Source organism: Hippocampus bargibanti, linkage group LG11 (assembly GCF_051943395.1).
Source record: "Hippocampus bargibanti isolate YZ-2025 linkage group LG11, ASM5194339v1, whole genome shotgun sequence".
Lineage (NCBI taxonomy): Eukaryota > Metazoa > Chordata > Actinopteri > Syngnathiformes > Syngnathidae > Hippocampus > Hippocampus bargibanti.
The window spans coordinates 21,699,077-21,726,380 of record NC_142744.1 but is presented as its reverse complement, the minus strand read 5'-3'; the positions used below and the strand labels follow the sequence as shown (position 1 = coordinate 21,726,380).

Below are 27,304 nucleotides of genomic sequence, written 5' to 3'. Positions count from 1 at the left end.
TCCCAGTCAGGACTCTGTATGACAACATCATCCAAGTATGCTGCTGCGTACCTCTTGTGTGGGGTGAGAATCCGATCCATTAGGCGCTGAAACGTGGCGGGTGCTCCATGGAGACCAAACGGGAGCCTGGTGTATTGGTAGAGTCCCTCAGGTGTGGTGAAGGCTGTCTTCTCTTTTGATGTCGGGGTCTCAATGATGGGTAAGGGAATGAGCGGGTTTCTGTATGTGGGCTTGGGCGCCACCTGTCGGCACTCGGGGAAAGAACGACAATAGTTCTCCACATGCTTGTACACCCCTGGCCAGAAGAACCGTTGCAAGATTCTCTCTTTTGTCTTTTCGACCCCTAGGTGTCCCCCTAGCAGGTGTGTGTGTGCCAAGTCCAGTACTGTAGCTCGGTGTGGTTGTGGTACAAGAAGTTGTTCACGTACTTCATCATTTTGCTTCGTCACCTGGTATAATAGCCCCCGAACAACCGCAAAATGGGGGTATGTGGGGCTTGTCCTTTCCCCCAGTACTACACCCTCTAAAACCTGCACATTCTGCATGGCGTTGGCAAGGGTAGGATCCTGTAACTGGGCTGTACCATACGGCCTGTTAGAGGAGGCAGCTTCTGAGTCCCTGGGTTCTCATCACTACTGGAAGCCGGGAGATTTTCTGGGGCTGGAGTTTCCTCGGCGGTCTCTGGGCCAGACTCCGTCTCCGGTGGTGCATCTGCTGTCCCTAGGAGAGCACAGGCTGGGGAGAGTGAATCAGGGGGGTAGGCTTGGGTATTCACTACCCGCGTCTTACCTCTCCCCTTCCGAGGTAGTCGGGCCAGTCTTTCCTGTGTCTCTCTCCACAGTGGGTGAAAGGCCGGGCAGTCGCGTCCAATCAGGAGGGGGACAGGGAGAGAGTCAACCACACCGGCTACCGTGCGGATGATTCCCTTGGTTGTGGTCCACGCAGCAATCAACTTCTTCTCTGAGCACAGCAATCGAGCTTGTGTTTCCTCAAGCTCCACACTCAGAGGCTCTCTGCCTTAAGAGCCTTGCCTCCCAATCCCGGCCTGATCAGCTGCAGGTGTGTGGTTTTAATTGCTGCTTTCCACCAAATGGGGCCAACCAAGACTCTCTCTGGGTGGAGCCATCTTAGGGGGATGCATTTGCCCTCCAGGACACAGCCTCTCGTGACATCACACTATTCATTGTTTTGAAACTACGTTAAATTTATAAGTGTGATTAAGGCTTGTTGGAACAGAATCATAAAACCGTTTAAACTAATTTTGAAATCGGAGATGCAACAAATATTTTCAAAATGCTTTTTGGGTGTTCATTCCGATTGTTGTTTTTTTCTTTGGAAATCAGGTTTTCCTGATAAGAACGATATAAAAACAGAATAATCTGGAAAAAATTTTGGCATATTTGTGAATTTCGGATTTCAGTTTTACCAATGTTTGAAACACCATAAACATTAATTCTGAGCAATGGCAACATCCATTTTTTTCAGACTTAAAACCAAAAATGAAAGTACAGTGATACTTTGGCTTACGAACTTAAATGGTTCCTAGAAAGTGTGTGTAAGGCGAAAAGTGTGTATTCCAAACATTAATTTCCCATAGGAAACCATTAAAATGAGAATAATTCATTCCCACATCCCATAAAACATAATTTTCTACTAAATAGGACTTAAAACACACACTGGCTGCCTCACCATGAAGAATGACATGATGAATCCCTGTATGACGCTTAAAGTTCTCGAACCATCTGTGGCTAGTCTTGAAATCATCGATGGATGTCGTACTTCCAGGTTGCCTCTTGATGATATCCGAGTGAAGTTGCCGTGCTTTCTCTGCGATAATTTTACCTAGTTCCTCGTCAATTGTGTTCTGTTTAGCCGGGTTGATAGCTTTTTGCATAACGTGTCTCAAGGAACTCTGGGTTGTACATCTTGGAAGTTGTGATATTGCAACAGCAACAGATGCAGACAGACACACTAGAAACTTCATTAATAGCTGGTTCCCTTGCTTCTCTTTTCTGTTCTAATTGTACAGATGGCTTGCGCGGGTTGATGGGATAGTTTAACCTGGCATTGTACATGCACTCTGCCTTTGAACTATCAATAAAGTTGCAACCAGTCCAAATGTCACTCTTTTCTATTCATTTTCTCACTCTCTCTCTGTTGTCTGTCTATCCTGTTTTGTGTGCTGCTCTGTGTCCCTCCCTCACTGCTGCGTGTGTCCCCTCCCTCCTCCACCACGGATCTTGACCAATCACGTGCGGCTTTAACCAAAGTCTGGGGGCAGGGAATAGAGGACAAAAAAAGTCGGCGGCCATTCTAGCTCCTTGTTAGGAGAATGGGCTTGTTCGCGAAGGCACATCACTCATTGTGGCGCTCTGTGTGTTTGTATCCCAAGATTATATTCTCGCGAATTTAATGCGAAAAGTTCGTGAGCTAAAGCGTTCGTAAGCCGAGGTATCACTGTATCTCAAAAGCCTGAAGGGACAGAAAAAAGTCAAGGCCTTTTTAAATCACCAAAGACAAATATGAGTCTAATGTTTCTGCACTGTCAATTTGACATCATGTTTTGAAATAAAGGGAAGGAAATGAACCCTTTGAGGGGCAGCGGTTACTACAGTGGACAATGTTATCAGGTTACAACAAGGTGCATGAAAGGGTTAGAACATTGCTTTATGAAATAATCAGCAGTTGAAGCTCTACATAGCAAAATAGTACCAATTGCCTATGTCATTCATTTGGGAATTGTAGCATATGTCACACTGCTACAGAATGTTGCGACAGGTCGTAAAGCAGCGGTGACGTCACGACCGCAGGTAGATTAAGATGGTGGCACAATAAACACGTTGACAAAGCAACTCTCCTCCTCTCATTCCTCCGGACACAACATTGGCGACGAAGATGGACTTCTACACAGCTCCCCTCCCCTCGTTTCTCGCGCTCCCCGGTGAGCCACCAGTCCCGTGGTCCCGCTGGTATGACTCGTTCACGACATATCTGACGGCGACCGGACTAAACGAGGCAAGCGAAGCACGCCGAACGGCTATGCTAATACACAGTTTAGGTAGTGAGGGGCAGCGCATTTTTCGCTCTCTTGGACCCGCGCAGACATACGGGGATTGTGTCACTTTATTGGCCCGACATTTCGCCCCACCTCAGGGCGTGATTGTCCGGCGGATTGCCTTCCGTCAACGACGGCAACGAACAGGCGAGTCGGTACACCACTACGTTGCCGACTTGCGGTGTTTAGCGGGCCTCTGTAAATTCGGCCGCTTGGAGGAGGAAATGATTAGGGATCAACTCACCGAGCACACGATTGATCCCAAACTACGGGAGAAACTGTTATTGTCCCCTGACGACCTCCCAATATCGAAGGCTGTGGAAATGGCGTTTCAATTGGAGAACGCAGCACAATTAACGGCTCGGTTCGTGAACCCACCCACACCTTCACACTCTCCCGCGTTGGCACAGATTGTTGCTCCAACCCCTCCACTCCCAGACGCCACCTTCACATACGACTCCACCGCTACATACGACGGTGCCGAGATAAATGTGGCCAGACGTCAAGGGGCCGATGCACGCACGCCTTGTGCCAACTGTGGGTCAGCCTCACACCCCACACGTGCGCCCACTTGCAGAGCCACCGGACAACGATGCCAACGCTGCGGGAAGATGAATCATTTCGCAAGGATGTGCCGCTCTGCTCCCACCTTCACCTACGACCGTACCGAGATAAATGTCGTCAGACATCAACGGGCCAACACACGCAGACCTTGTGCCAACTGTGGGTCTGCCTGGCACCCCACACGCGCGCCAACTTGCAAAGCCATTGGACAGAGATGCCAGCACTGCGGAAGGAGGAACCACTTCGCCAGGATGTGCCGCTCTGCTCCCACGTCAACATACCCGCCACGCCGCTCACCAGACCAGCCGAGGCGAACCACCATCCACTGCGTGGGCTCGCGCGCCAAGCCATTCAAGTGGTGCACAGTGGAACTTGATGGAGTGAGCTTACCACTCCTGCTCGACACTGCAGCCTCCAGGTCACTGTTGAACATGTCCACAGTTCGACGGCTATTTCCTCATCTCCAGATCGAGGCCAACGCTGAGGACTTGTTTGGCTATGGCCAAACTAAGATTGGTATGGTGGGCACTGCCACCTTCACAGTGCGCTATGGCTCGAGGACTCTCCCCCCTTTCACCTTCCAAATATCCCGTCATGGCGCCAACCTCTTGGGCTTGGACTTGTTTTGTGCACTCGGCTTTTCCATCTCTGACAATGCGGGTGCCACAATTCACCCCCAGGCCAACGGGGGTGGAGAAAGCTCCAACCAAGCAGACGGCCTGCCCTACTCTTCCTCAGCCAGCAGAGGGCCCAACGAGAAGCGCCGGACGAAGCAACCCACACTGACTGCGTCGGACTGGGTCCGCATTCGCCGGCCGAGCTGCTCTCACAATTTGGACTCATTCTGGACAGCACCAGTCCAGATTACCGCCCAACTCGGACCGACCACCTTCTGTCTGGCTGACGGGTCTCGTTGGCATGCCAGCCGCCTAAGGAGAGTGGCGGCACCGACCCCCTCGAACGACTTCTCAGGCAAAGACTACTAACGTCCTGTCACACATCAGAGAACACCGATGGGACGCCTCGAAGAGCGTGGTGAACCAGCCGTGCCTGTGGGGCCAGAGCCTCGGCCAGCTCGCGTTCGCCTTTGCCCTCGGTATTTGGACAATTATCATATAACCCACACGGCTAAGCAGGGAAACCGGCAGTCTACCCGGTTTCCCTTGTTACAGAGTGTTTTTGGTTCCTTCAGGGAGGGGGGTAAATGTAGCATATGTCACACTGCTACAGAATGTTGCGACAGGTCGTAAAGCAGCGGTGACGTCACGACCGCAGGTAGATTAAGATGGTGGCACAATAAACACGTTGACAACGCAACTCTCCTCCTCTCATTCCTCCGGACACAACAGGAATGTTCAGCAATTTATGTCCAAATTTTGTCATCTTAATGAAATTGCATTCAGTGTCAATGCACCATGGGAAAAAGAAGGCTTGAAATAGATCATGAAAAAAAGCTCCCAATTGAGAATTTCACATGGATGTAAACCTCTGACCACTGCATTGTGTGTGTGAACGTGGTTACATGCTGCTTATCTTTTCACCCCCTTTTGAGGTTTCAAAAGATAGAAAAGCCACCCTCACATGATAATTGACCACGGAGGAGGAGTTAGGTTCAAAACAGTGTAGCCTGAAAAGTGTACTGTGGGCAAGGCACCATGAGGGAACGTGAAATAAGGTGGATCGTCTATGTTGACTATGACAACAATATACTCAGACACAAACAGACACAGAGAAGAGAGAAGGACAAATCAGTGCTGGACGTTACTCAGTAACATGCTCCATATGATGCCTGTGCCATGCAACAACAAAAAATAAAAATCATGCTTGTATCATCTGCCACACAGCCAACGTAGGGCACATACTGTACACACATTATGACAAGCCTTTCACACTTTCTGACAACTGTTCCAAACAATAGGAAGATGATCATTTTTTTTCAAAACTGCTTTTGCATGAATTGCCTCTTTAACACCAAACATTTTCTGAATAAGCTTCTTGTCAAATCAAAACAGTCATCATCCAAACCACTCATGACATCTCCCACAAAATACACACAATAATAATAATAATAAAAATAATAACACATTTCCTAAATTTCATTTATAAGCGCCTTTCAAAACTCTCACGGTCACTTTACAGTCACGGGATACATTTTTTTGTGGGTGAGCAGCGGCAGCCAGACACGCCAGCATTCACTCAACCCGGAAGTATCTCAAATAGATAGAAAGCTAGCTAGCTAGCTAATAGAGCTAGCTAATAGAGAGCTAGCCAGCAAGCTATACCGCTGATAGGTAAGATAGATAGCCAGCCAACTAGACTAATAGCTAGCTAATAGATAACTAACAGATATCTATGTAGGCAAAGCGATAGCAATGTAGATAGCTTGATAGCTAGCCCGACTGTCACAAGCAAAAAAGTAACTTTACTAATTCTTCCTTATTAATCTTGGTATACTTTGAACCAAATCCATCCGATGGTGCCTTTTTTGCTGGATCTCGGGGCAATTATGTCACTCTGACCTTGTGACGCTGCAGCACACTTTGTCGAGGCCGGAAGGATGTCAAACGAGAAGTTATGACCCAAGCGAATGAAGCACTGTGCACCTAACCAACTAAAAAAGTGTCAATGATCGGTCCACATGCACATGAGACATGACATCCTCAGACAATGTTTGTCTTTCCTGACTTTTAAGGTTACTCTGAGTCAAAATGGAAAGCACATCCATAGAGGAGAAGAAGCAGCCACAAGGAGAAGGATGAGGAAGGCGCACATATGAGGGTGGGGTGTGGAAGGGGCGGCAAGAGGAGGGAGCGGTCATGCTGGAGGATACGTACCCCGCTTGGCTACAATCTCGATAGGGCAGGACTGAAAATACACTATAGAAGGATCTTCTGCCACTGATTAGGACTATCCTACAAAAACAAAACAAGCTCATCAGATTTGAGGTCTGGCTTTGTTTGAAGTTTTGCTGCCATCCAGTGTTGTTGAAAGGACAACCGACACCTACCGACAAGTTGCGTCCATAATTTGTAAAATCACTTCAAATGAGTTCTACTGAGCGCATTCAAAGATTCCACCGCATATAGCTATATTTCACTTTTTAAAAGTCACGCTGAATATTCATGAAGTTTTGTTTTCGAGTTGACGTCGATGCCGGAAGTGACATCACATTTGGTACGCCCCTGACCGAGAAAGCGACACACAATGCTTTTTGGGTACTTTTTTTTGTCTGAAAACACCATGTTGATCGCAAAATTAGAAGGAAAACTACATAAATAACGTGATGGTGAATTGTTGTGTGGCAGCCAATTGTGGTAACACGCATAAAGAAGGTGTAAGTTTACACAAATTCCCAGCGAACAAAAGCACCAGAGCAGTAGAGCACCAGCGCAGGCGAACGAGGGAGCCAGAGTTAGCGATTCGGTGCTTGAATAGCGGAAGTTTGATGCATGTTTACTCATGTAGTCACACTGCATTCTAACTGTGAGCTCACATGGTGAAAGAGAGCAATCGCCCTATTAGTGGAGCAAACCGATCGATCGGACAAACATCCACATTCCACTGTGTCATTTGTTACTCTGTAGTGCTGCCGAGCTCTCTCTTGTCTCAACATCTTTGATGTTCGTGTGCTGCTCAAATTGTGCCACTGTCTCTTTTGTGTGTGTGCATAAAACCCACCCCTCTGTCTTCTACCACGGATTTTAACCAAGCACGGGCGGCTTTAACTGAAGGTCGGCTCTTATTAGCGGCTCCATATGCTGGACGAAACGCGGCTTGTGCGCCATCTTGTGCATTTTCTGGGCTGCGACATCGGAGTCCAGCTCTCCTACACCGGTTTCATCGCTTGCAGACGGCTCGAATTGATACGGAAGGACTTCTTTAATCGATTGCAAAAATGTATGCTTTCCTCTGCAGAACTATTTGAATCATATTCATAACTGAATGAGTAACAAGAAAGCATATTCTCCGAATCTGAACTCTCTCAAGCCATTGTTTTGATTCTGGAGCAAGGCAGTTTGTGGGTGGGCCAATCATAACGTGACATCAAGAACAAGGGGGCGGGACTTTCTGAATCTCCCCAGTTTCAAGTTCATTTGTGGCAGTTTTGGGACACTTTAAGTCATTTTTATTGGTGTTTGCATTTGACTAAAATATGAGCTTGCGTGTTTTGGGTATTTTAGATGCTATAAAACTGATGTCAGTTAGGAAACAAAAAAATGGTGTCGGTTGTCCTTTAAATGCCATGTTTAGTGTACGTACTACATGGACATGCTGCTCAAACTCAATGCTTTCAACATGTCTTCCTTCAACAATAAGAAAATAAAATAACAATAAAAAAAAATAACAGACCAAGATGAGAGTTAAAAAGTATAGCAATCTCAAAAATGTTCCCCATACACTACAGTTGCAGGCTCCCGTGCCATTTTCACTTCCATAAAACATGGGTTGTAAACCAAGGATTTCCAGTCATAATACACTGTACTAACAGATCAACGTGGAAATGAAATATTCTCTCTGTTGAAAAAAATGTGTATAAAGACCAGGATTTATACTATATCCTCCAAATTATTTTTTTTACATATGCTATTTTCACACACAAATATTCTATATAGCGCGCTGCCTTGACCTTAGTTGTCCATATTGTTTTCTTGGACAGAAAACCAGCTACATTCCTAAAAAAAAGGAAGGTACCAAATTTCTATTTGTTCTTCTCAGCCACCAAACATAACCGATTTGTTGCACAATGTGCGAGGTTCTGCAACTTGTTTTCCAGAGCGGCCATGGTTGGCAGTTTCTGAATGGTGTCACAATGTTAGATACATCTCATCAAAAAGTCAATGGCATGTCATGTATATCTTTCCCAACTAAAATGGCATTTTCTGGAATCGGTGAGAACCAGCCGACTACTGTCGAACCATACGGATACGGTCTTCTTTTTCTTTTCGGCTTTTCCCTTCAGGAGTCGCCACAGTGAATCAGTGTCCCCCATAGTATATTGTCTTTACAGTACAATGGGACCTTGGTTTATGAACTTAATTGGTTCCCAGACAGAGTGCGTAAGGCGAAATGTGTGTATCCCTAAAATTAATTTCCCATAGGAAACCATTAAAATGAGAATAATCCGTTCCCAGGTCCCCATAAAACATAATTTTCTATTTTCTAATTTTCTAAGCCTTAAAACTACACAAAATATACCATATTTTATGTATAATAAATGTGCTATAGTATTATGATTAAAGAAATAAACTGTACTGTAACTGTAAAGTCATTTTATTTACCTTTGTGATGGTCGTTAATTGCTTGATGGAATGGAGTGTCCGGTTTCCTCAGCATTAAACACTTGATGAGGAACGTAACCTTCTTCTTTCACCATCTTGAGGAATGATCCCTTGTAGGTGCTTTCTCTGTGATAATTGTATCTAGTTCTTCATCAATTGTGATCTGTTTAGCTGGTTTGATAGCTTTTTGCATCAAGTGTACAGATGAGTTGTGCGGGTTATTTGTGGAGCCTGAACAAAAGTGTGAGAGTGTGAGAATAGTGAGAAAATGGATAGAAAACAGTTAAAATATCCCATATATTTTAACTATTTTCTATCCATTTTCTCACTATTCTCACACTATATAGTGAGAAAATGGATAGAAAACAGATAAAATATCCCATATATTTTAACTATTTTCTATCCATTTTCTCACTATTCTCACACCCTCACACTTGTTTTTTGTTTCAAGCTCTGTCATCTGTGTGCGTTTTCTTACTCTCAGTCTGCCTGTCTCTTTAATGTTTCGCCCCCCCCCCCCACCCCCACTGCTGGGTTCTTGACCAATCACGTGGCTTTAACCGAAGACACCTTTTGTTTTTTTGGAGAACGGCCTCACTCTGTCTCTGTCTGTAACCCCATCCCCCACTACTGCGTTCTTGACCAATCACGCAGCTTTAACCGAAGACTGGAGGCGGGGAATAGAGGACAAACACGGCCACCATTTTCTTGTTCGGAGAACGGGTTCATTCGCGAACGACACATCACTCATTGTGGCAGCTCCGTGTGTATCCCGAAAAATAGTTTGCCCGCCAAGGTAAAATTTTCATAAATGTAACATTCATAAGCCGAAAAGTTTGTAAGCCAAAGGGTTTGTAGACCGAGGTCTCACTGTATTAAGTACAGTATGTTGATTATGTCGCACGCAGCTGTGTCTAAAAATTAATGCATGAACGTCTCTGTCATCAAAATACACGAGTGTAGTCCATAAATGGGGCGGCCATTACTTCCAGACTATCAAATATCAAAACTCTTATTAGTTGCCGATTTCCTTCACCCTTTGTATTTTGGTAATATAAGGAAACAGTGATACCTATGCTTACGAACGCTTTAGTTTACGAACTTTTTGCCTTTGAAACATTAAATTCACAAGAATATAATCTTGGCATAGGCATGAGTTTTTGGCGGACGAAGCAAACCACACACCGCCACGGTGGGTGGTGGACTAGTGTTCGACGGATGAACACCAAACCATGCGGTCGAGAAGTGCCACAGTGGCTGGCGGATTAGATTCCCACACCCCCTTTGAGTGCAGACATGCTTTGCTATCGAGTGGAGTACTTTTGCTATTATGGGACGAAAAAGACCCCACCATAGGTTAGTGTTAAGCATAAGAAGACATTAAAGAAAATTACGATCGAGCAGAAGAAGGAGATCACGGTGGCTGGTGGACTAGTTTTTGCCGCCCCCCCCCCCCATTTCTTTGAGTTCAGACGTGGTTTGTTATCAAGTGGAGTACCTTTGCTATTATGGGACCGAAAAAGACCCCACCACAGGGTAGTGTTAAGCCGAAGAAGACACAAAAGAAGTTACGGTTGAACAGAAGAAGGAGATCATCGAGAAACATGAACGAGGTGTGCGTTTGTGTGACTTAGCTGTCCCAGTACCATTACGCTAAGTCGACCATTGCTACCAACCACTGACAACGACCATCACAAAGGTAAATAAAACGACTTTATTATACAGTACAGTCTATTACTTTAATTACAATACAATAGCACATTTATTATACATAAAATAATGTATATTTTGTGTAGTTTTAAGGCTTATGTCCTAGAAAATTATGTTTTATGGGGACCTGGGAATGGGTTATTCTCATTTTTAATGGTTTCTTATGGGAAATAAATGTTTGCCAGATGAACATTTCGCCTTACACACACTTTCTGGGAACCATTTAAGTTCGTAAACTGAGGTATCACTGTAGTTTGCGACGCCTAAAAACAAAGTTTCTGGTGAATAACACCAGGGGTTGCAATTTTCCCCATGGCACCGAGTTGGCTCAATGTGGGAGGGTCAATCACCACCCGTAATTTGTGATTGGCCTTTCTGTACTCAAACCACCACCTTACGAAGAAGCTTCTTCAAACGCTAACTTTTGGTCTACCATTTCACCCCTGGTAAAGTTTCAAAATGATTGTCACTGTGTTATTGCACTGATTATTTGTTCTTTTGATTCCTTAAGGGTTATTATCACACACTCGGATGACCTCCCAAAGATGAGAAAATGCTCCCCAAAACAAACAAATAAATAAATAGATTTAAGGGAACATCTACAGTATGTGCGGTTTGTGATTTCACACTGGGAAGACAAGTCTGTACTCAAGCGTTAGAGTGATTAAAGGCAAATCAAAGAGTGGGTGCAAGAATTTCTCTTCAGTTCACTTTTCTTTCGCACCTTCCATTGCGCATGTCGTGTTGCCGCATGTTCTTAATGAAGTGGATCTTCTTGAAGCCCTTTGGTCGAGGGGAGCCTGACAGGGTCCGGCACCTAAAATGGGAGAAAGAAAAAAAAGCTGCAATGTTTCTGACAGTGCTGGTCAACGTGTGCAGTCACCATACCTGCGCAGAGGCGCATTCTCCTCAATGTCCTCTAACGTTTCCAACGAGGAGCGCTGGGAGATGAGTCGGCGTCTGCAAAGGAAAACAAGGGAAAATTGTATATACAGTAAAGTCTCGTTATATCGATATTGGTTATATCGAGAGTACTGCTTACTACGATACTATTTCTATGAACGCAAGGAGAAAATTTACATGCCACAGGATCGGATATATCGATAGTCCGGTTATATCGATATTTTTTCCGACTCCCGAAAATATCAATATAACGAGACTTTACTGTAATTATATCAACATTATCAAATTTGAAAAAAAAACAAAGAGTAACGTGAAAATCATCACTTTGCTGCTGTGAAATGTAAATTTCTCCACTGTGAGACTAATAAAGGCAAATCCAATCCAATCCAAAATCGAAACAAAAAGAAATCACAAAAAACACCTTAAAAAATATTGCAAAAATATCGCTTATTTAAACCCGAGGCACATTTTCATATCACATATGGCGCTTCTTTTTTGGCCTTTAGATACACGTTTTAAATAGTCTTGTTGTTCTTGTGTTATTTTTGTGTTTTCTTTTGTCACTTTGAGTTGTTGTGCGTCATGTGGAACACAAGAACAACAAGACAATTAAGGCCCGTGAGAGCACTTGCTTGTTGGGCGCCATCTTGGACACATTCTAGTCATCTTTGGGCATTATTATTGATGTATATTGTGAGATCAGATGAAAAATGGTATCCGTTGCTTTTGCGCTCTCTCTATGGATTCAATGTGTTTACATGTGTTTGTACTATTTAAAACATGTATCTAAAGGTCATGTGGAACTGTTACGGCTTGGTTTTTAGTAATTTTGGCTATGACATTCATCAAGGAGGAGGCTGCTGAACAGTTGCGCCTTTTCGGCAGCATTAATATGCCAGCACTGTATTTGTTTTGGGAGGAATGTCAGTGCCATTTGACTGTCATAGCTGTACAGCTCTGTGGCAATTGTGCTTTTTTGCGCCTGTAATACGCAGTTTTACAGCCCCGCTTTGTTCAGCGGAAAGGTCAGTGCTGTTGGACAGTCTGCGGCTGGATGGATGCATGTCTTTAGGAGCCCGCGATGAGAAAAAAGGAGCATGAGCGCAGAGCGCCGATGCGTATGTGGAGCTGTCGCGGCTTACAATCTCTTTTCGTCAATGGATGCTACAGGACACTTGGTTCTTCTCCTATTTCATCGAGAACTGCATCATGCAACAAAGAGGGTGCAGAAAGTGCTTGAGATTGAATGACTGTGTGTCTTTTGTGTTGTGTCACATTATTTGTTATTTAGTGTTTTGCCTTTACAGCAGCTCCTGTACTAGTTTTTCTTCTTCCTTTCCTTTCCTCTTACTTTCCGAACTTTGCTGCTGTGAAATGTAAATGTTTCCACTGCGAGACCAATAAAGGCTAATCCAATCCAATTCATTACATTGCGAAATAAATACTATTACTGTCTTTACTCGTAAAAAGCAAGCTTGAAAAGGATTTCACATTCAATAATCTTCAGCAAAAACTAGGCTGATTCAGAGTATTGCTCCTGATAAGAAAATGATTGAAGTAAAAAAAAAAAAAAAACGAAAAGAAGTTTTAATTTCTGAAAGACTAAAGGACAACCGACACCAATAAAAATGACTTGTGTCCCAAAACTGCCACAAATGAGATCGAAACTGGGGAGATTCAGGAATTCCCGCCCCCTTGTTCGTGACGTCACGTCAGGACTCCTTCACAAACTGCCTAGCTCCAGAATCAATCAAAACAATGGCTTCAGAGAGTACAGAATCAGAAAAGATGCTTTCCTTTTACTCATCCAGTCATGAATAAGATTCAAATAATTCTGAAGAGGAAAGCATAAATGTTTGCCATTGATTAAAGAAGTCCTTCCGTATCAAGTCGAGCTGTCTGCAAGCGTTGAAACCGGTGAAGATCTGGACTCCGATGTAGGGCCCAGAAAATGCACAAGATGGTGCACAATGTGTTTCGTCCAGTATACAAAGCTGCTTAGCAGAGCCGTAAAGCCGACAGTGATTGGTTAAAATCCGTGGTAGAAGACAGAGGGGTGGGTTTTACGCACACACATAAAGGAGACCGCCACAAGCAGACGAACATCAGATGTTGAGACGAGAGAGCTCCTCTCTCGACCGCTCCAGAATAAAAAATGACACGGTGGAAAGTAGATGTTTGTCCGATCGGTTTGCTCCACTAATAGTCTCTTTCACAAAGTGAGCTCAGTTAGCAAGCAGTGTGACTAAATGAGCAAACATGCATCAAACTTCCGCTATCCAAGCGCCGCTAACTGTGGTTAGCTTCCTCGTTCACCTCTGCTGGTGCTCGACCTCTGTGCTCCATAGGAAATATGCTGATTTGTCCACTGGGAATGTGTGTAAACGTACACCTTCTTTATGCGTGTTACTGCAATTGGCTGCGACACACAATGATTCACCATTGCGTTATTTATGTAGTTTTCCTTCTAATTTCAGAATCAGAATCAGAATCATCTTTATTGCCAAGTATGTAGAACACACAAGGAATTAGTTTCCGGTAGAACACGCTGCACTAGTATCGTCGTCAAAAAAAAAAAAAAAAAAGCTAAGTGGCACTATACAGTTCCATTTTGGCTACTGTTGAAAGAGTTCAAAGAGTTAATGGCTTGGGGGAAGAAGCTGTTTAAATGTCTGATGGATTTGGTGCGCATGCATCGGTAGCGCCTGCCTGAGGGGAGTAGCTGGAAAAGGTGGTGGGCAGGGTGCGGAGGGTCCAGTAGGATTTTCCGCGCCCTAGTTTGGATTCTTGCAGTGTGCAAGTCCTCGAGAGTGGGTAGGGTGGTGCCAATGATTTTTTCCGCCGTCCTAACTGTCCGTTGAAGTCGGATTTTGTCCATTTTTGTGGCGGCCCCGAACCAAACGGTGATGGAAGAACACAGGATGGATTCGATGACAGCCGTGTAGAAATGTTGCAGCACGTCCTGTGGCAGGCCATGCTTCTTTAGCAGCCTCAGGAAGTACATTCTCTGTTGGGCCTTTTTCAGGATAGAGTTGGTGTTGACCTCCCACTTCATGTCCTGGGAGACTGTGATTCCCAGGAACTTGAAGGTCTCAACGGTTGACACCAGGCAGTTGGATAGTGTGAGGGGTAGCTGTGGTGATGGATGTTTCCTGAAGTCCACGATCATCTCAACTGTCTTGAGTGTGTTCAGCTCCAGGTTGTGACGGCTGCACCAGAGCTCCAGCTGCTCCACTTATTGTCGGTACGCAGACTCGTCGCCGTCTTTGATGAGACCGATGACCGTGGTGTCGTCTGCGAACTTTATGAATTTGACAGCTGGGTGCGTTGAGGTGCAGTCGTTCGTGTAGAGAGAGAAGAGCAATGGAGAGAGGACGCATCCCTGCGGGGCTCCAGTGCTCGTGGTTCGTGTTGTGGATGATATATTTCCCAGTCTGACCTGTTGTGTCCGTCCTGTCAGGAAGCTGAGGGTCCACTGGCAGATCGTGGGGGACACACCAAGCTGGAGAAGTTTGGGGATGAGGAGTTCTGGGATGATGGTATTGAACGCAGAGCTGTAGTCCACAAACAGGATCCTTGCGTAGGTTCCTGAGTTGTCAAGGTGGTTGAGGATGTGGTGCAGTCCGATGTTGACTGTATCCTCCACAGACCTGTTTGCCCGATAGGCAAACTGAAGAGGATCTAGCAGAGGTCCGGTGATGTTCTTTAGGTGGTTCAGCACGAGGCGTTCAAAGGACTTCATGACCACAGACGTCAGAGCGACAGGTCTATAGTCGTTCAATCCCGAGGGTGCTGGTTTCTTTGGAACTGGGACGACTTTGAGTTGTTGTGCGTCATGTGGAACACAAGAACAACAAGACAATTAAGGCCCGTGAGAGCACTTGCTTGTTGGGCGCCATCTTGGACACATTCTAGTCATCTTTGGGCATTATTATTGATGTATATTGTGAGATCAGATGAAAAATGGTATCCGTTGCTTTTGCGCTCTCTCTATGGATTCAATGTGTTTACATGTGTTTGTACTATTTAAAACATGTATCTAAAGGTCATGTGGAACTGTTACGGCTTGGTTTTTAGTAATTTTGGCTATGACATTCATCAAGGAGGAGGCTGCTGAACAGTTGCGCCTTTTCGGCAGCATTAATATGCCAGCACTGTATTTGTTTTGGGAGGAATGTCAGTGCCATTTGACTGTCATAGCTGTACAGCTCTGTGGCAATTGTGCTTTTTTGCGCCTGTAATACGCAGTTTTACAGCCCCGCTTTGTTCAGCGGAAAGGTCAGTGCTGTTGGACAGTCTGCGGCTGGATGGATGCATGTCTTTAGGAGCCCGCGATGAGAAAAAAGGAGCATGAGCGCAGAGCGCCGATGCGTATGTGGAGCTGTCGCGGCTTACAATCTCTTTTCGTCAATGGATGCTACAGGACACTTGGTTCTTCTCCTATTTCATCGAGAACTGCATCATGCAACAAAGAGGGTGCAGAAAGTGCTTGAGATTGAATGACTGTGTGTCTTTTGTGTTGTGTCACATTATTTGTTATTTAGTGTTTTGCCTTTACAGCAGCTCCTGTACTAGTTTTTCTTCTTCCTTTCCTTTCCTCTTACTTTCCGAACTTTGCTGCTGTGAAATGTAAATGTTTCCACTGCGAGACCAATAAAGGCTAATCCAATCCAATTCATTACATTGCGAAATAAATACTATTACTGTCTTTACTCGTAAAAAGCAAGCTTGAAAAGGATTTCACATTCAATAATCTTCAGCAAAAACTAGGCTGATTCAGAGTATTGCTCCTGATAAGAAAATGATTGAAGTAAAAAAAAAAAAAAAACGAAAAGAAGTTTTAATTTCTGAAAGACTAAAGGACAACCGACACCAATAAAAATGACTTGTGTCCCAAAACTGCCACAAATGAGATCGAAACTGGGGAGATTCAGGAATTCCCGCCCCCTTGTTCGTGACGTCACGTCAGGACTCCTTCACAAACTGCCTAGCTCCAGAATCAATCAAAACAATGGCTTCAGAGAGTACAGAATCAGAAAAGATGCTTTCCTTTTACTCATCCAGTCATGAATAAGATTCAAATAATTCTGAAGAGGAAAGCATAAATGTTTGCCATTGATTAAAGAAGTCCTTCCGTATCAAGTCGAGCTGTCTGCAAGCGTTGAAACCGGTGAAGATCTGGACTCCGATGTAGGGCCCAGAAAATGCACAAGATGGTGCACAATGTGTTTCGTCCAGTATACAAAGCTGCTTAGCAGAGCCGTAAAGCCGACAGTGATTGGTTAAAATCCGTGGTAGAAGACAGAGGGGTGGGTTTTACGCACACACATAAAGGAGACCGCCACAAGCAGACGAACATCAGATGTTGAGACGAGAGAGCTCCTCTCTCGACCGCTCCAGAATAAAAAATGACACGGTGGAAAGTAGATGTTTGTCCGATCGGTTTGCTCCACTAATAGTCTCTTTCACAAAGTGAGCTCAGTTAGCAAGCAGTGTGACTAAATGAGCAAACATGCATCAAACTTCCGCTATCCAAGCGCCGCTAACTGTGGTTAGCTTCCTCGTTCACCTCTGCTGGTGCTCGACCTCTGTGCTCCATAGGAAATATGCTGATTTGTCCACTGGGAATGTGTGTAAACGTACACCTTCTTTATGCGTGTTACTGCAATTGGCTGCGACACACAATGATTCACCATTGCGTTATTTATGTAGTTTTCCTTCTAATTTCAGAATCAGAATCAGAATCATCTTTATTGCCAAGTATGTAGAACACACAAGGAATTAGTTTCCGGTAGAACACGCTGCACTAGTATCGTCGTCAAAAAAAAAAAAAAAAAAGCTAAGTGGCACTATACAGTTCCATTTTGGCTACTGTTGAAAGAGTTCAAAGAGTTAATGGCTTGGGGGAAGAAGCTGTTTAAATGTCTGATGGATTTGGTGCGCATGCATCGGTAGCGCCTGCCTGAGGGGAGTAGCTGGAAAAGGTGGTGGGCAGGGTGCGGAGGGTCCAGTAGGATTTTCCGCGCCCTAGTTTGGATTCTTGCAGTGTGCAAGTCCTCGAGAGTGGGTAGGGTGGTGCCAATGATTTTTTCCGCCGTCCTAACTGTCCGTTGAAGTCGGATTTTGTCCATTTTTGTGGCGGCCCCGAACCAAACGGTGATGGAAGAACACAGGATGGATTCGATGACAGCCGTGTAGAAATGTTGCAGCACGTCCTGTGGCAGGCCATGCTTCTTTAGCAGCCTCAGGAAGTACATTCTCTGTTGGGCCTTTTTCAGGATAGAGTTGGTGTTGACCTCCCACTTCATGTCCTGGGAGACTGTGATTCCCAGGAACTTGAAGGTCTCAACGGTTGACACCAGGCAGTTGGATAGTGTGAGGGGTAGCTGTGGTGATGGATGTTTCCTGAAGTCCACGATCATCTCAACTGTCTTGAGTGTGTTCAGCTCCAGGTTGTGACGGCTGCACCAGAGCTCCAGCTGCTCCACTTATTGTCGGTACGCAGACTCGTCGCCGTCTTTGATGAGACCGATGACCGTGGTGTCGTCTGCGAACTTTATGAATTTGACAGCTGGGTGCGTTGAGGTGCAGTCGTTCGTGTAGAGAGAGAAGAGCAATGGAGAGAGGACGCATCCCTGCGGGGCTCCAGTGCTCGTGGTTCGTGTTGTGGATGATATATTTCCCAGTCTGACCTGTTGTGTCCGTCCTGTCAGGAAGCTGAGGGTCCACTGGCAGATCGTGGGGGACACACCAAGCTGGAGAAGTTTGGGGATGAGGAGTTCTGGGATGATGGTATTGAACGCAGAGCTGTAGTCCACAAACAGGATCCTTGCGTAGGTTCCTGAGTTGTCAAGGTGGTTGAGGATGTGGTGCAGTCCGATGTTGACTGTATCCTCCACAGACCTGTTTGCCCGATAGGCAAACTGAAGAGGATCTAGCAGAGGTCCGGTGATGTTCTTTAGGTGGTTCAGCACGAGGCGTTCAAAGGACTTCATGACCACAGACGTCAGAGCGACAGGTCTATAGTCGTTCAATCCCGAGGGTGCTGGTTTCTTTGGAACTGGGACGATAGTAGACTGTTTGAAGCAGGATGGGACTTCACACTGCTCCAGGGATCTGTTGAAGATTTGTGTGAAGACCGGAGCCAGCTGGTCAGCGCAGACTCTCAGGCAGGAGGGGGACACTCTGTCAGGTCCTGCAGCTTTCTTGATCTTCTGCTGCTTGAAGAGCCGTCTAACGTCCAGTTCGTGGATCTGTAGGGCAGAGGGCGGAGATACGGTAGTTTCTGGTAATGGTGGGCAGACCGGGGAAATGGGGGTGTCCTTTTCAAATCGGCAAAAGTATGTATTTAACTCATCAGCCATACCATTGTTGTACACTGCTTGGGGGGAAGGTAAACGATAATTTGTTATTGCTTTCAGGCCATTCCACACCGATGCAGAGTCGTTAGCGGAGAACTGTTTGTTAAGCCTCTCCGCGTAACTTTTCTTTGCGATGTGAATTTCCTTCGTCAGCCTGTTTCGGGTGAGTTTGTAAACTGCTCGATCGCCGCTTTTAAATGTGGATTCTTTCTCTTTCCTAAGATGCCTGAGTTTGGGAGTGAACCATGGCTTGTTGTTGTTGAATGAGCGGAAGGACTTTGTTGGTACAGTCCTCACAGAAACTGATGTATGATGTTACAGTGTCTGTGTATTCATCCAATGTGCCCGTTGAAGTTTCAAAGACGCTCCAATCAGTGCAGTCTAAGCATTCTTGTAGCGATAACTTTGCTTCATCTGTCCATGTTTTAACTGTCTTGACTACCGGTTTTACACATTTGAGTTTCTGTTTGTATGTGGGAATTAAGTGGATTAAATAGTGGTCAGAAAGACCCAATGCTGCATGCGCAACAGACCGGTGTGCGCCTTTGAGTGCTGTGTAACAATGATCTAGAATGTTTTCTCCTCTGGTGAAACAGTCAATATGCTGCTTATATTTGGGAAGTTCACGGTTTAAACGTGTTTGATTAAAATCGCCCAAAATGATCAGGGGTGATTCTGGATATTTCAGTTCGAGATGGTTTACATGGTCCGCTAGCGTTTGTATACACGCGTTAGCATTAGCTTGTGGCGCGATGTACATGGCAACGAGAATAAAGGAAGCGAACTCACGTGGCGAGTAGAATGGCTTGCAGTTGAGAGACAGCGATTCCAAACCAGGGCTGCAGGTGACATCGGTGCACCATTCTTCGTTGATGTAGAAGCATAGTCCACCGCCTTTGGATTTCCCCGATTGCTCCGTGTCACGGTCGGCCCAAAGGAGACGGAATCCGGGTAGGTGTAGCGCGGAATGCGGGTGGCGGTCACTGAGCCAGGTCTCAGTGAAGCACAGAGCAGCAGAGCGTTTTATTTTTGCGATCAACACTGTGTTTTCAGACGAAAAAAGTGCCGAAAATGCATTGAGTGTCGCTTTCTCGGTCAGGGGCATTCCGAATGTGACGTCACTTCAGGCATCGTCATCAACTCGAAAACAAGACTTCATGAATTTTCAGTGCAAGTCTTAAAATGTAAAATATAGCTATATGTGGTGGAATCTTTGTAAAATGAGCCCAGGAGAAGTCATTTGAAGTGATTTTCCAAATTATGGATGCAACTTGTCCGGGGGTATCGGTTGTCCTTTAAAAATCATGCAAATCCACTTTATATATCAATCCACCCACCCACTGTCCAATCACTTATCCTACCAAGGCATGCTGGAGCTTATCCCAACTGTCTTGGGGCAGAAAGTTAGGTACACACTGAACAAACAAAGACGAACAAGCATTCGTTCTCACACTGACACCTACGGTCAATTTAGAACATGCAACCTCCAGCCAGGAAGGCCGGAGCCGGAATTGAACCCTGCCCTGCCCTGGGCAGTGAGGCGAATGTGGTGACCAGTCACCACCGTGGCTTCCTCACCTGACATAACAATGAACAATTTGTACCTTCAGCCTGAATAACATGCACCGATCTAAAACTAAAACATGTTTCAATGTTGAAGAACTCAGCATCAACCCAAGTTGTCACTCATCTACTACGACGGCAATCAGCTACAACAATAAGTAAGGTCATGTTTACAGCTGAGGTTAAATGGTAACAAATAAACCACCATCAACCCAAAAATGAAAACAAAACCGGTTGTTGAATACATTTTGTCCGTTTTTTTACACATTGGGGCTGCATGACTGCAAGCCCAAGTGTGTCTCTCCCTAAAAAAGTGTCTAAACAGTGATTAATTCAAATCATCCTCAAAGTGTTTTATACGATGTAAAAACCTGTTCGACAACAGCTTGAATCTTTTTGTTTTCGGAAAGTGTAATGTCCACAGTTTGTCTTCTTAGCCACCCATAAAAATATCAATGACTGCTTTCTTGCTATCAAGGTTAGCACTGTTTCATGAGACATCTTGGCCATTGTGGCTAAACAGAAGACAAATATGCATGGCAACATTTTAGTGTCGTTACCCACATCACTTTTTTTGCCGCCTTGTTGGTATGTGGCAGAGACAATCTTGGTTAAATAACACAAAACACATTAAAACTTAAGAGAAGATGTTGTATTTTGCCTATGTTGTAGGCATAGCGTGATGGAGAAATGCAGGTTGGAGGGATGGGAGTCAATAGTTTTTTTCTATGCTTGTCAGCGCCCAGTCTTGGTTTAGACTAGAAAAAGTGTTTACACAAAAATGTATTCAACTTTTTGTCATAATTTCGTCATGTAGTTTTGAACCAATTTTAGTCAATGAACACAGAGCAATTTTAGTCATCTAAATTAACTCTTTCATCTAAATTAACTCATTCACTGCCAGACGTGCAAAAATCCAGCACCAGGGTTTTTTTTTGTCATTTTCACTCGAATTGCAGGACCCACTGAGTTTTAAGGACTACATAAACATTCAATACGGCATAAGAAACCTTCGACTCTTTTCTTTCAGCAAAAAAACAATAGTTCATTTATAGCTTATTGTTTTGAAGATATTTGTTGTTAAAATCAAGTGGTTTCAGCTCAAATGCATGATTTTTCCCAAAAAGCCGAGAAAATAAGCTTTTTCTGCAGAGAAGCAAATTCAAGCAGAAGGGTGATCGAGGACCATATTTTTAACTTCGAGTGACGCCTCAAACATCTGGACAGCTTCTATGAAACAACAAAAGAAAAAACACTTTTGATGGGACAAAACTACATTTATTTCGGTTTATATCAGATTCAGAACCAGAAATACAGAACAAAAATAATCTATTTACAGATGAGTGCATGTGTTTTAACTATCAACAGGTGTGTGTTTGAACTATATACAGGTGCATGCGTGTGTGTGCATTATTATTACTATTCATGTTTTCCCATCATCATACATTAAAACTTTCATTAAAAAAAAAAAATCAGTTTTTTCCAGCATTGTGGAACCCCCAGCTAATTTTATGCCACCCTCAGCCATTGCGTTTGATATCAAAGTGTAAAGCTCCATGAACTGTACTGATTGAGCGATGGCAGCAGCAACTGTATTTGAACTGCAGTTGCAGCTTTGCAAGACTGTGGAGAAGCGCTATTGTCAGCAGTGCACAAGAGAGACCTGAAGATACCTATGAAGAAAATGAGCACATTTTTGTCCCCGCAAATTGGTGTTGTCCAGATTTTCTCCAGCCGCGGATGCAACAAATATATTGCATGTTTTGCATCCAAGCATGTTGTGTTAAAATAAGTGTTTCCTTTGTGTCAAAAGTACTTTTTATGATTTAGTGTTTTAGATATGCTTAGAAAAATCAGCCACTTTGGTAAAACTTGACCTCATCTTGACAATGTGAAATAAGAATAAGAAAACCTTTAATAGTCACACAATGAAGAAAATCAACTAATTAGGGCAGATAATAACAAAGCCAATGGGTATGTGATTAAAACCTATTTTTTTAATTCCTCTTTTTAAATCATCCCCAAGTCACAGGAGCCAGTGGCTTTGACAAGCAGTGTCGAAATCAATTTAACTTCAGTAAGGTTCAATCATCCTGTCATGCATGTTTTTTGGAATGTGGCGGGGGAGTACTCGGACAAACCTCACACATGCATAGACAGAACATTCAAATTCCACATAGGACAGCCGGGGCTGGAATCGAACGTGGTCCCTCTGCACTTTGAGGTCAACACGGTCACCACCCGTTCACCGTGCCACCAAGATTAATAAATAAATAAGAATAAGAATAAGAATAAAAAATGTCATTTATGCGCAGGTGAGGAACCAACTGAGGAGGATGGAACTGAGGAAGGCAGCAGGTCCGGACAGTTCCTGACTCCTCAAGACCTGCTCCGACCAGCTGTTTGTCATTGTCCAACACGTGTTCAACCTGAGCCTGAAGTTGGGCAGAGTTCCACAACTGTGGAAAACGTCATGCCTGGTCCCAGTGCCCAAGATAGCCAACCCAAAGGAGCTCAACAGCTACAGACCGGTGGCGCTGACGTCTCACCTGATGGAGACGCTGGAAAGACTCGTCCTCGCCCACCTGCGACCGCTGGCAAGCTCATTGCCGGACCTGCTACAGTTTTCCTACCAACCCAGCATCGGTGTGGAGGACACCATCATCTACCTCAGACATGAGCAAACTACGGCCCGCGGGCCACATACGGCCCGTTAGGCTTTTTAATCCGGCCCGCCGAACTTGCCCAAATTATAGTACAAAACAGTGTCTAAAACTCATGACAAAAAGTTAGTGAACAACAGGGCAGATAACTGAAAAGTTGCCTGCCCCATTTTTCACAACTTGAAGCACAATGAGATCACATTAAAAAGCATTGTCACAAAGTATAATTTTTTTTTAAAATCAAGAACGCACCTACTATAAATGCTACCTTGCTTAATTTACGGTAAATGTGCATGGCTGTAGATTTTGCTGCAGTACTCGATTGTCATTGCAGTGCACAATGCAACGTTTGCATTGCTTCCTACGAGCCACTAAGCCCCTTTCATAAGTCTCACGTACACTTTACAGTCACGGTTTAATGTAAATTTACGTTTTGTAGCGTCACATATCTTGTTAGCTTCTTTTGAATCTTTCTTCTGGGCTGAGGTTCTGTGCATCTATTTTGGAAAATGACATGCAATTGCACGACTTTATAACGCTTGCAAAAGTCCGGAAGAAAGAAGCAGGCTTCTGATTGGCTGCCGTGCCGAGTATGCAAATTTCAACTGCAGGTAGTCGATGTTTGTGTGCTCGGCGACGGTACACGTGTATTGTTTGCGCGTGAAGGCGAGGGCGTCTGTGAGGAGTTTGTTGAGCATGATTTAACATAATTAGGTATTATTGAGCTTGAATATTTCGTTGTGTAATAATATGTTTTGAATTTTGAAAGTGATTCCATTTTTCAATAAATGTTGATTTCTTTAACTTTGCCCCTTCGATGGAAACTTAAAAATAAATCACAGTGCATATGTTATTTTAATCTATTTCCATTTCCTCCTCCAAGTATCTGCGAAATAGTATATAAATGCCATATTCCTTGAGACAAATTTATTAACTGATCAGGGATATTTTTCACATTTGAAAGACAGTTAGTAAATTGGGTTGTAGTGTTCTTACTGTGCTATGAGGTTTGTACATACTACATTTAAAGGACAACCGGCACCATTTTTTGTTTTTGTTTCCCACTGACATCAGAAAAACGTTTTATAGCATCTAAAATACCCAAATCAGGCAGGCTGATATTTTTAGTTAAATGAAAAACACCAATAAAAATGACTTCAAAATGAATGAATGAAATGGTCAGTTTCAGAAGGTCCCACCCCCCTGTTCGTGACGTCACGCCAAGACGTCTTGTCTTTGATCGAGAATCAAAACAATGGCTTCAGATTCGGAGAAGATGTTTTCTTGTTACTCATCCAGTTATGAATATGATTCAAATAGTTCTGAAGAGGAAAGCATAAATGTTTGCAATTGATTCAAGGAGTCCTCCCATATCAATTTGAGCCGTCAATGACAGCAATGTAGCACCCAGAAAATGCAGAAGATTGCGCCTAAGCTCCGTTGGAAATGGGCTGATTTGTCAGCTGGGAATTTGTGTCAGCGAATATCAAATAGTTGTCTTGGTGCAACACACAACGATTCACCATGGCGTTATATGTTTTCCTTCTAATTTCACCATCAACACGGATCAACACGAAGTTTTCAGACCAAACAAAGTACCCAAAATGCATTGTATGCATTGTCAGGGGCGGTCCAAACGTGACGTCACATGGGGATCGTCATCAACTCGAAAACAAGACTTCATGGATATTCAGCGCGAGTCTTAAAACGTAAACTATAGCTATATGCTGTGGAATCTTTGTAAAATATGCTCAGTCGAAGTCATTTGAAGTGATTTTATAAATTATGGACATAACTTGTTCAGAGTATTTCCGGCCCAAACACTCCCTCCAAATGCTCCTGGCCCGGCCCCTCTGTCAAATTTTAGAACCCAATGCGGCCCGCGAGTCAAAAAGTTTGCCCACCCCTGATCTACCTCCTCCACTCGGCGTTGCTGCACCTGGAGAATGCTGGGAGCACGGTGAGGATCACGTTCTTTGATTTCTCCATTGCCTTCAACACCATCCAGCCAAACCTACTGGGGGACAAGCTGCGGCATGCAGGAGTCGACCCTCACCTCACACTCTGGATTACAGATTACCTCACAAACAGGCCACAGTACGTGAGGGTAAAGAACTGTGAGTCGGACAGGCTTCTCTGCAGCACCGGAGCGCCACAGGGGACAGTCCTGGCTCCATTCCTGTTCACCCTCTACACCTCGGACTTCAACTACAACACTCCAACCTGCCACCTTCAGAAGTCCTCTGACGACTCGGCTATTGTCGGCCTCATTACAGAGGGAGATGATCAGGAGTACAAGAGACTGACAAACGACTTTGTGGACTGGTGCCAGCAGAATCACCTCCAGATCAACACCGGGAAAACCAAGGAACTAGTAGTGGATTTCTGCAGGAAACAATCCTCACCTGCACCGTTGAACATCCAGGGTTCGGACATTGAGAGGGTGACCTCCTACAAGTACCTGGGTGTTACTCTGAACAATAAACTTGACTGGACTACAAACACGGATGCCCTTATCAAAAAGGGACAGAGTCGCCTCTTCCTACTCAGGAAACTGAGGTCTTTCGGAGTTAGGAGTCACTCGTAACGACTTTGTATGACTCTGTGGTGGTTTCAGCCATCCACTATGGAATTGTCTGCTGGTCAGGCAGCATCACCACCCGGGACAGGAAAAGACTGGAGCGCCTTGTCAAGAGGGCCAGTTCTGTCCTGGGCTGCTCGCTGGACTCTCTGGAGGAGGTGGGCAACAGATTGACGCTAGCTAAACTAAAAGATATGATGGACAGCCCCTCCCACCCCCTCCTGCCCACCCTGACGGCACTGGGTAGCTCCTTCAGCCAGAGACTATTACACCGGCGCTGCAAGAAGGAGAGGTACCGCCGCTCGTTCCTACCGACTGCTGTCAAGGCTTTGCAATTCTTAATGATCACATGTGAAGAAAAAAAGGACACTTGTAAATATGGGTTGATGCAATATATCAATATGCCTTTCTTGATACTTGCACTATGTACAATTTTTTTTATGAATTTGCACAGTATACAGTTGACATTTTTATTTTGTTATGCTTAGAATATCTTGTTTTGTATTTTTTCACCCCGCCACCCCATCCCCTTTCAAATTGCTGCTGTGGACTACAAATTTCCCCATTGTGGGACGAATAAAGGTTTTCTGATTCTGATACGTCTTTTCTGTGGGTGAGCAGCAGCAGCCACACGCGCCAGCGTTCACTCAACCCAGAATAACTCAAATAGATAGAAAGCAAGCTATCTAGCTAATAGATGGCTAGCTAGCCAGCCAGATAGCTGGAATGAACATTACATATGAACAATGAACATATCACTAGCAATGCAGGTGTGCCGTACGTAGCCTGAAATACAACCCTGGATTGTTTGCCAATCACATTAATATATCAAAATATGCAGTGCAATACACATTGAACGTATTTGTATAAACATGTTTGAACATAGATCCAAATAAAGTGTAGTACACCTTTTTTGCTTTAACAACGCTGAAAGCACAACTAAGGGTGCTGGCTTTCTCACGCTTTTCCCAATGAGGTCAGCTGTGACACTGAAGACTCACAATGTTGGCAATTGCATTATTCTTCAAATTTCTATTCCCTCTCGTTCCCTCAGATCCTCTTCCTCCCTCCGCCTCTGTGTGCCCCCCCCTGCCCGTCTCAGCACGATGGGTGACAGAGCCTTCAGCTGCTCTGCCCCCAAACTTTGGAACTCACTTCCTCCCAGCATTCGTAACATCGATTCTCTTCCCACCTTCAAGTCCCATCTCAAAACCCACCTAATTAAAATTGCATTTTCTATTAATCTGTCACTAGCTACACTGTAAACTTTACAGTGTAAAGTGTCTTTGAGAGCTTTGAAAGGCGCTTAAAATGTCATGTTATTATTATTATTATTATTATTATTATTATTATTATTATTATTATTTACAATGGAGAATGTCACAATGTACATTGTACAAATGTCTTAAAGTTTGTTTTGTTCTTCCCACGTATGACGGTTCAAAACTAATTTCTTTACAATTGGTCTTTTTTCCTTCATCGTGGAACGTGAAATGGCCCACAAATCCTCAAGTCGCTTCCTGGCAGCTAATGTTAACCTCTCGCATTTCCTCCATCAAATCGTTCTCATCTACAGTACTTTCTTCCCGAGAGACAGCGACTGCCTTCCGTTCACTACTCCAGTG

The 27,304-nt window shown here is 44.4% G+C and overlaps 1 protein-coding gene across 2 annotated transcripts in view; it reads right to left on the bottom strand.

The window, feature by feature from the left end:
* Positions 1 to 27,304, bottom strand: part of cables1 (Cdk5 and Abl enzyme substrate 1) — a 65,241-nt gene that overhangs the window by 15,940 nt on the left and 21,997 nt on the right. Inside the window, exons 2-4 of one of the 2 annotated variants that reach the window (XM_089009206.1) lie at positions 11,497 to 11,568; positions 11,333 to 11,425; positions 6,454 to 6,531 (exon numbers count right to left, since the gene is read on the bottom strand). In XM_089009206.1, the coding sequence (XP_088865332.1) occupies positions 6,454 to 6,531; positions 11,333 to 11,425; positions 11,497 to 11,568 (243 nt within the window). The remainder of the gene's footprint in view (positions 1 to 6,453; positions 6,532 to 11,332; positions 11,426 to 11,496; positions 11,569 to 27,304) is intronic. The other variant, XM_089009207.1, reaches the window with a different exon arrangement.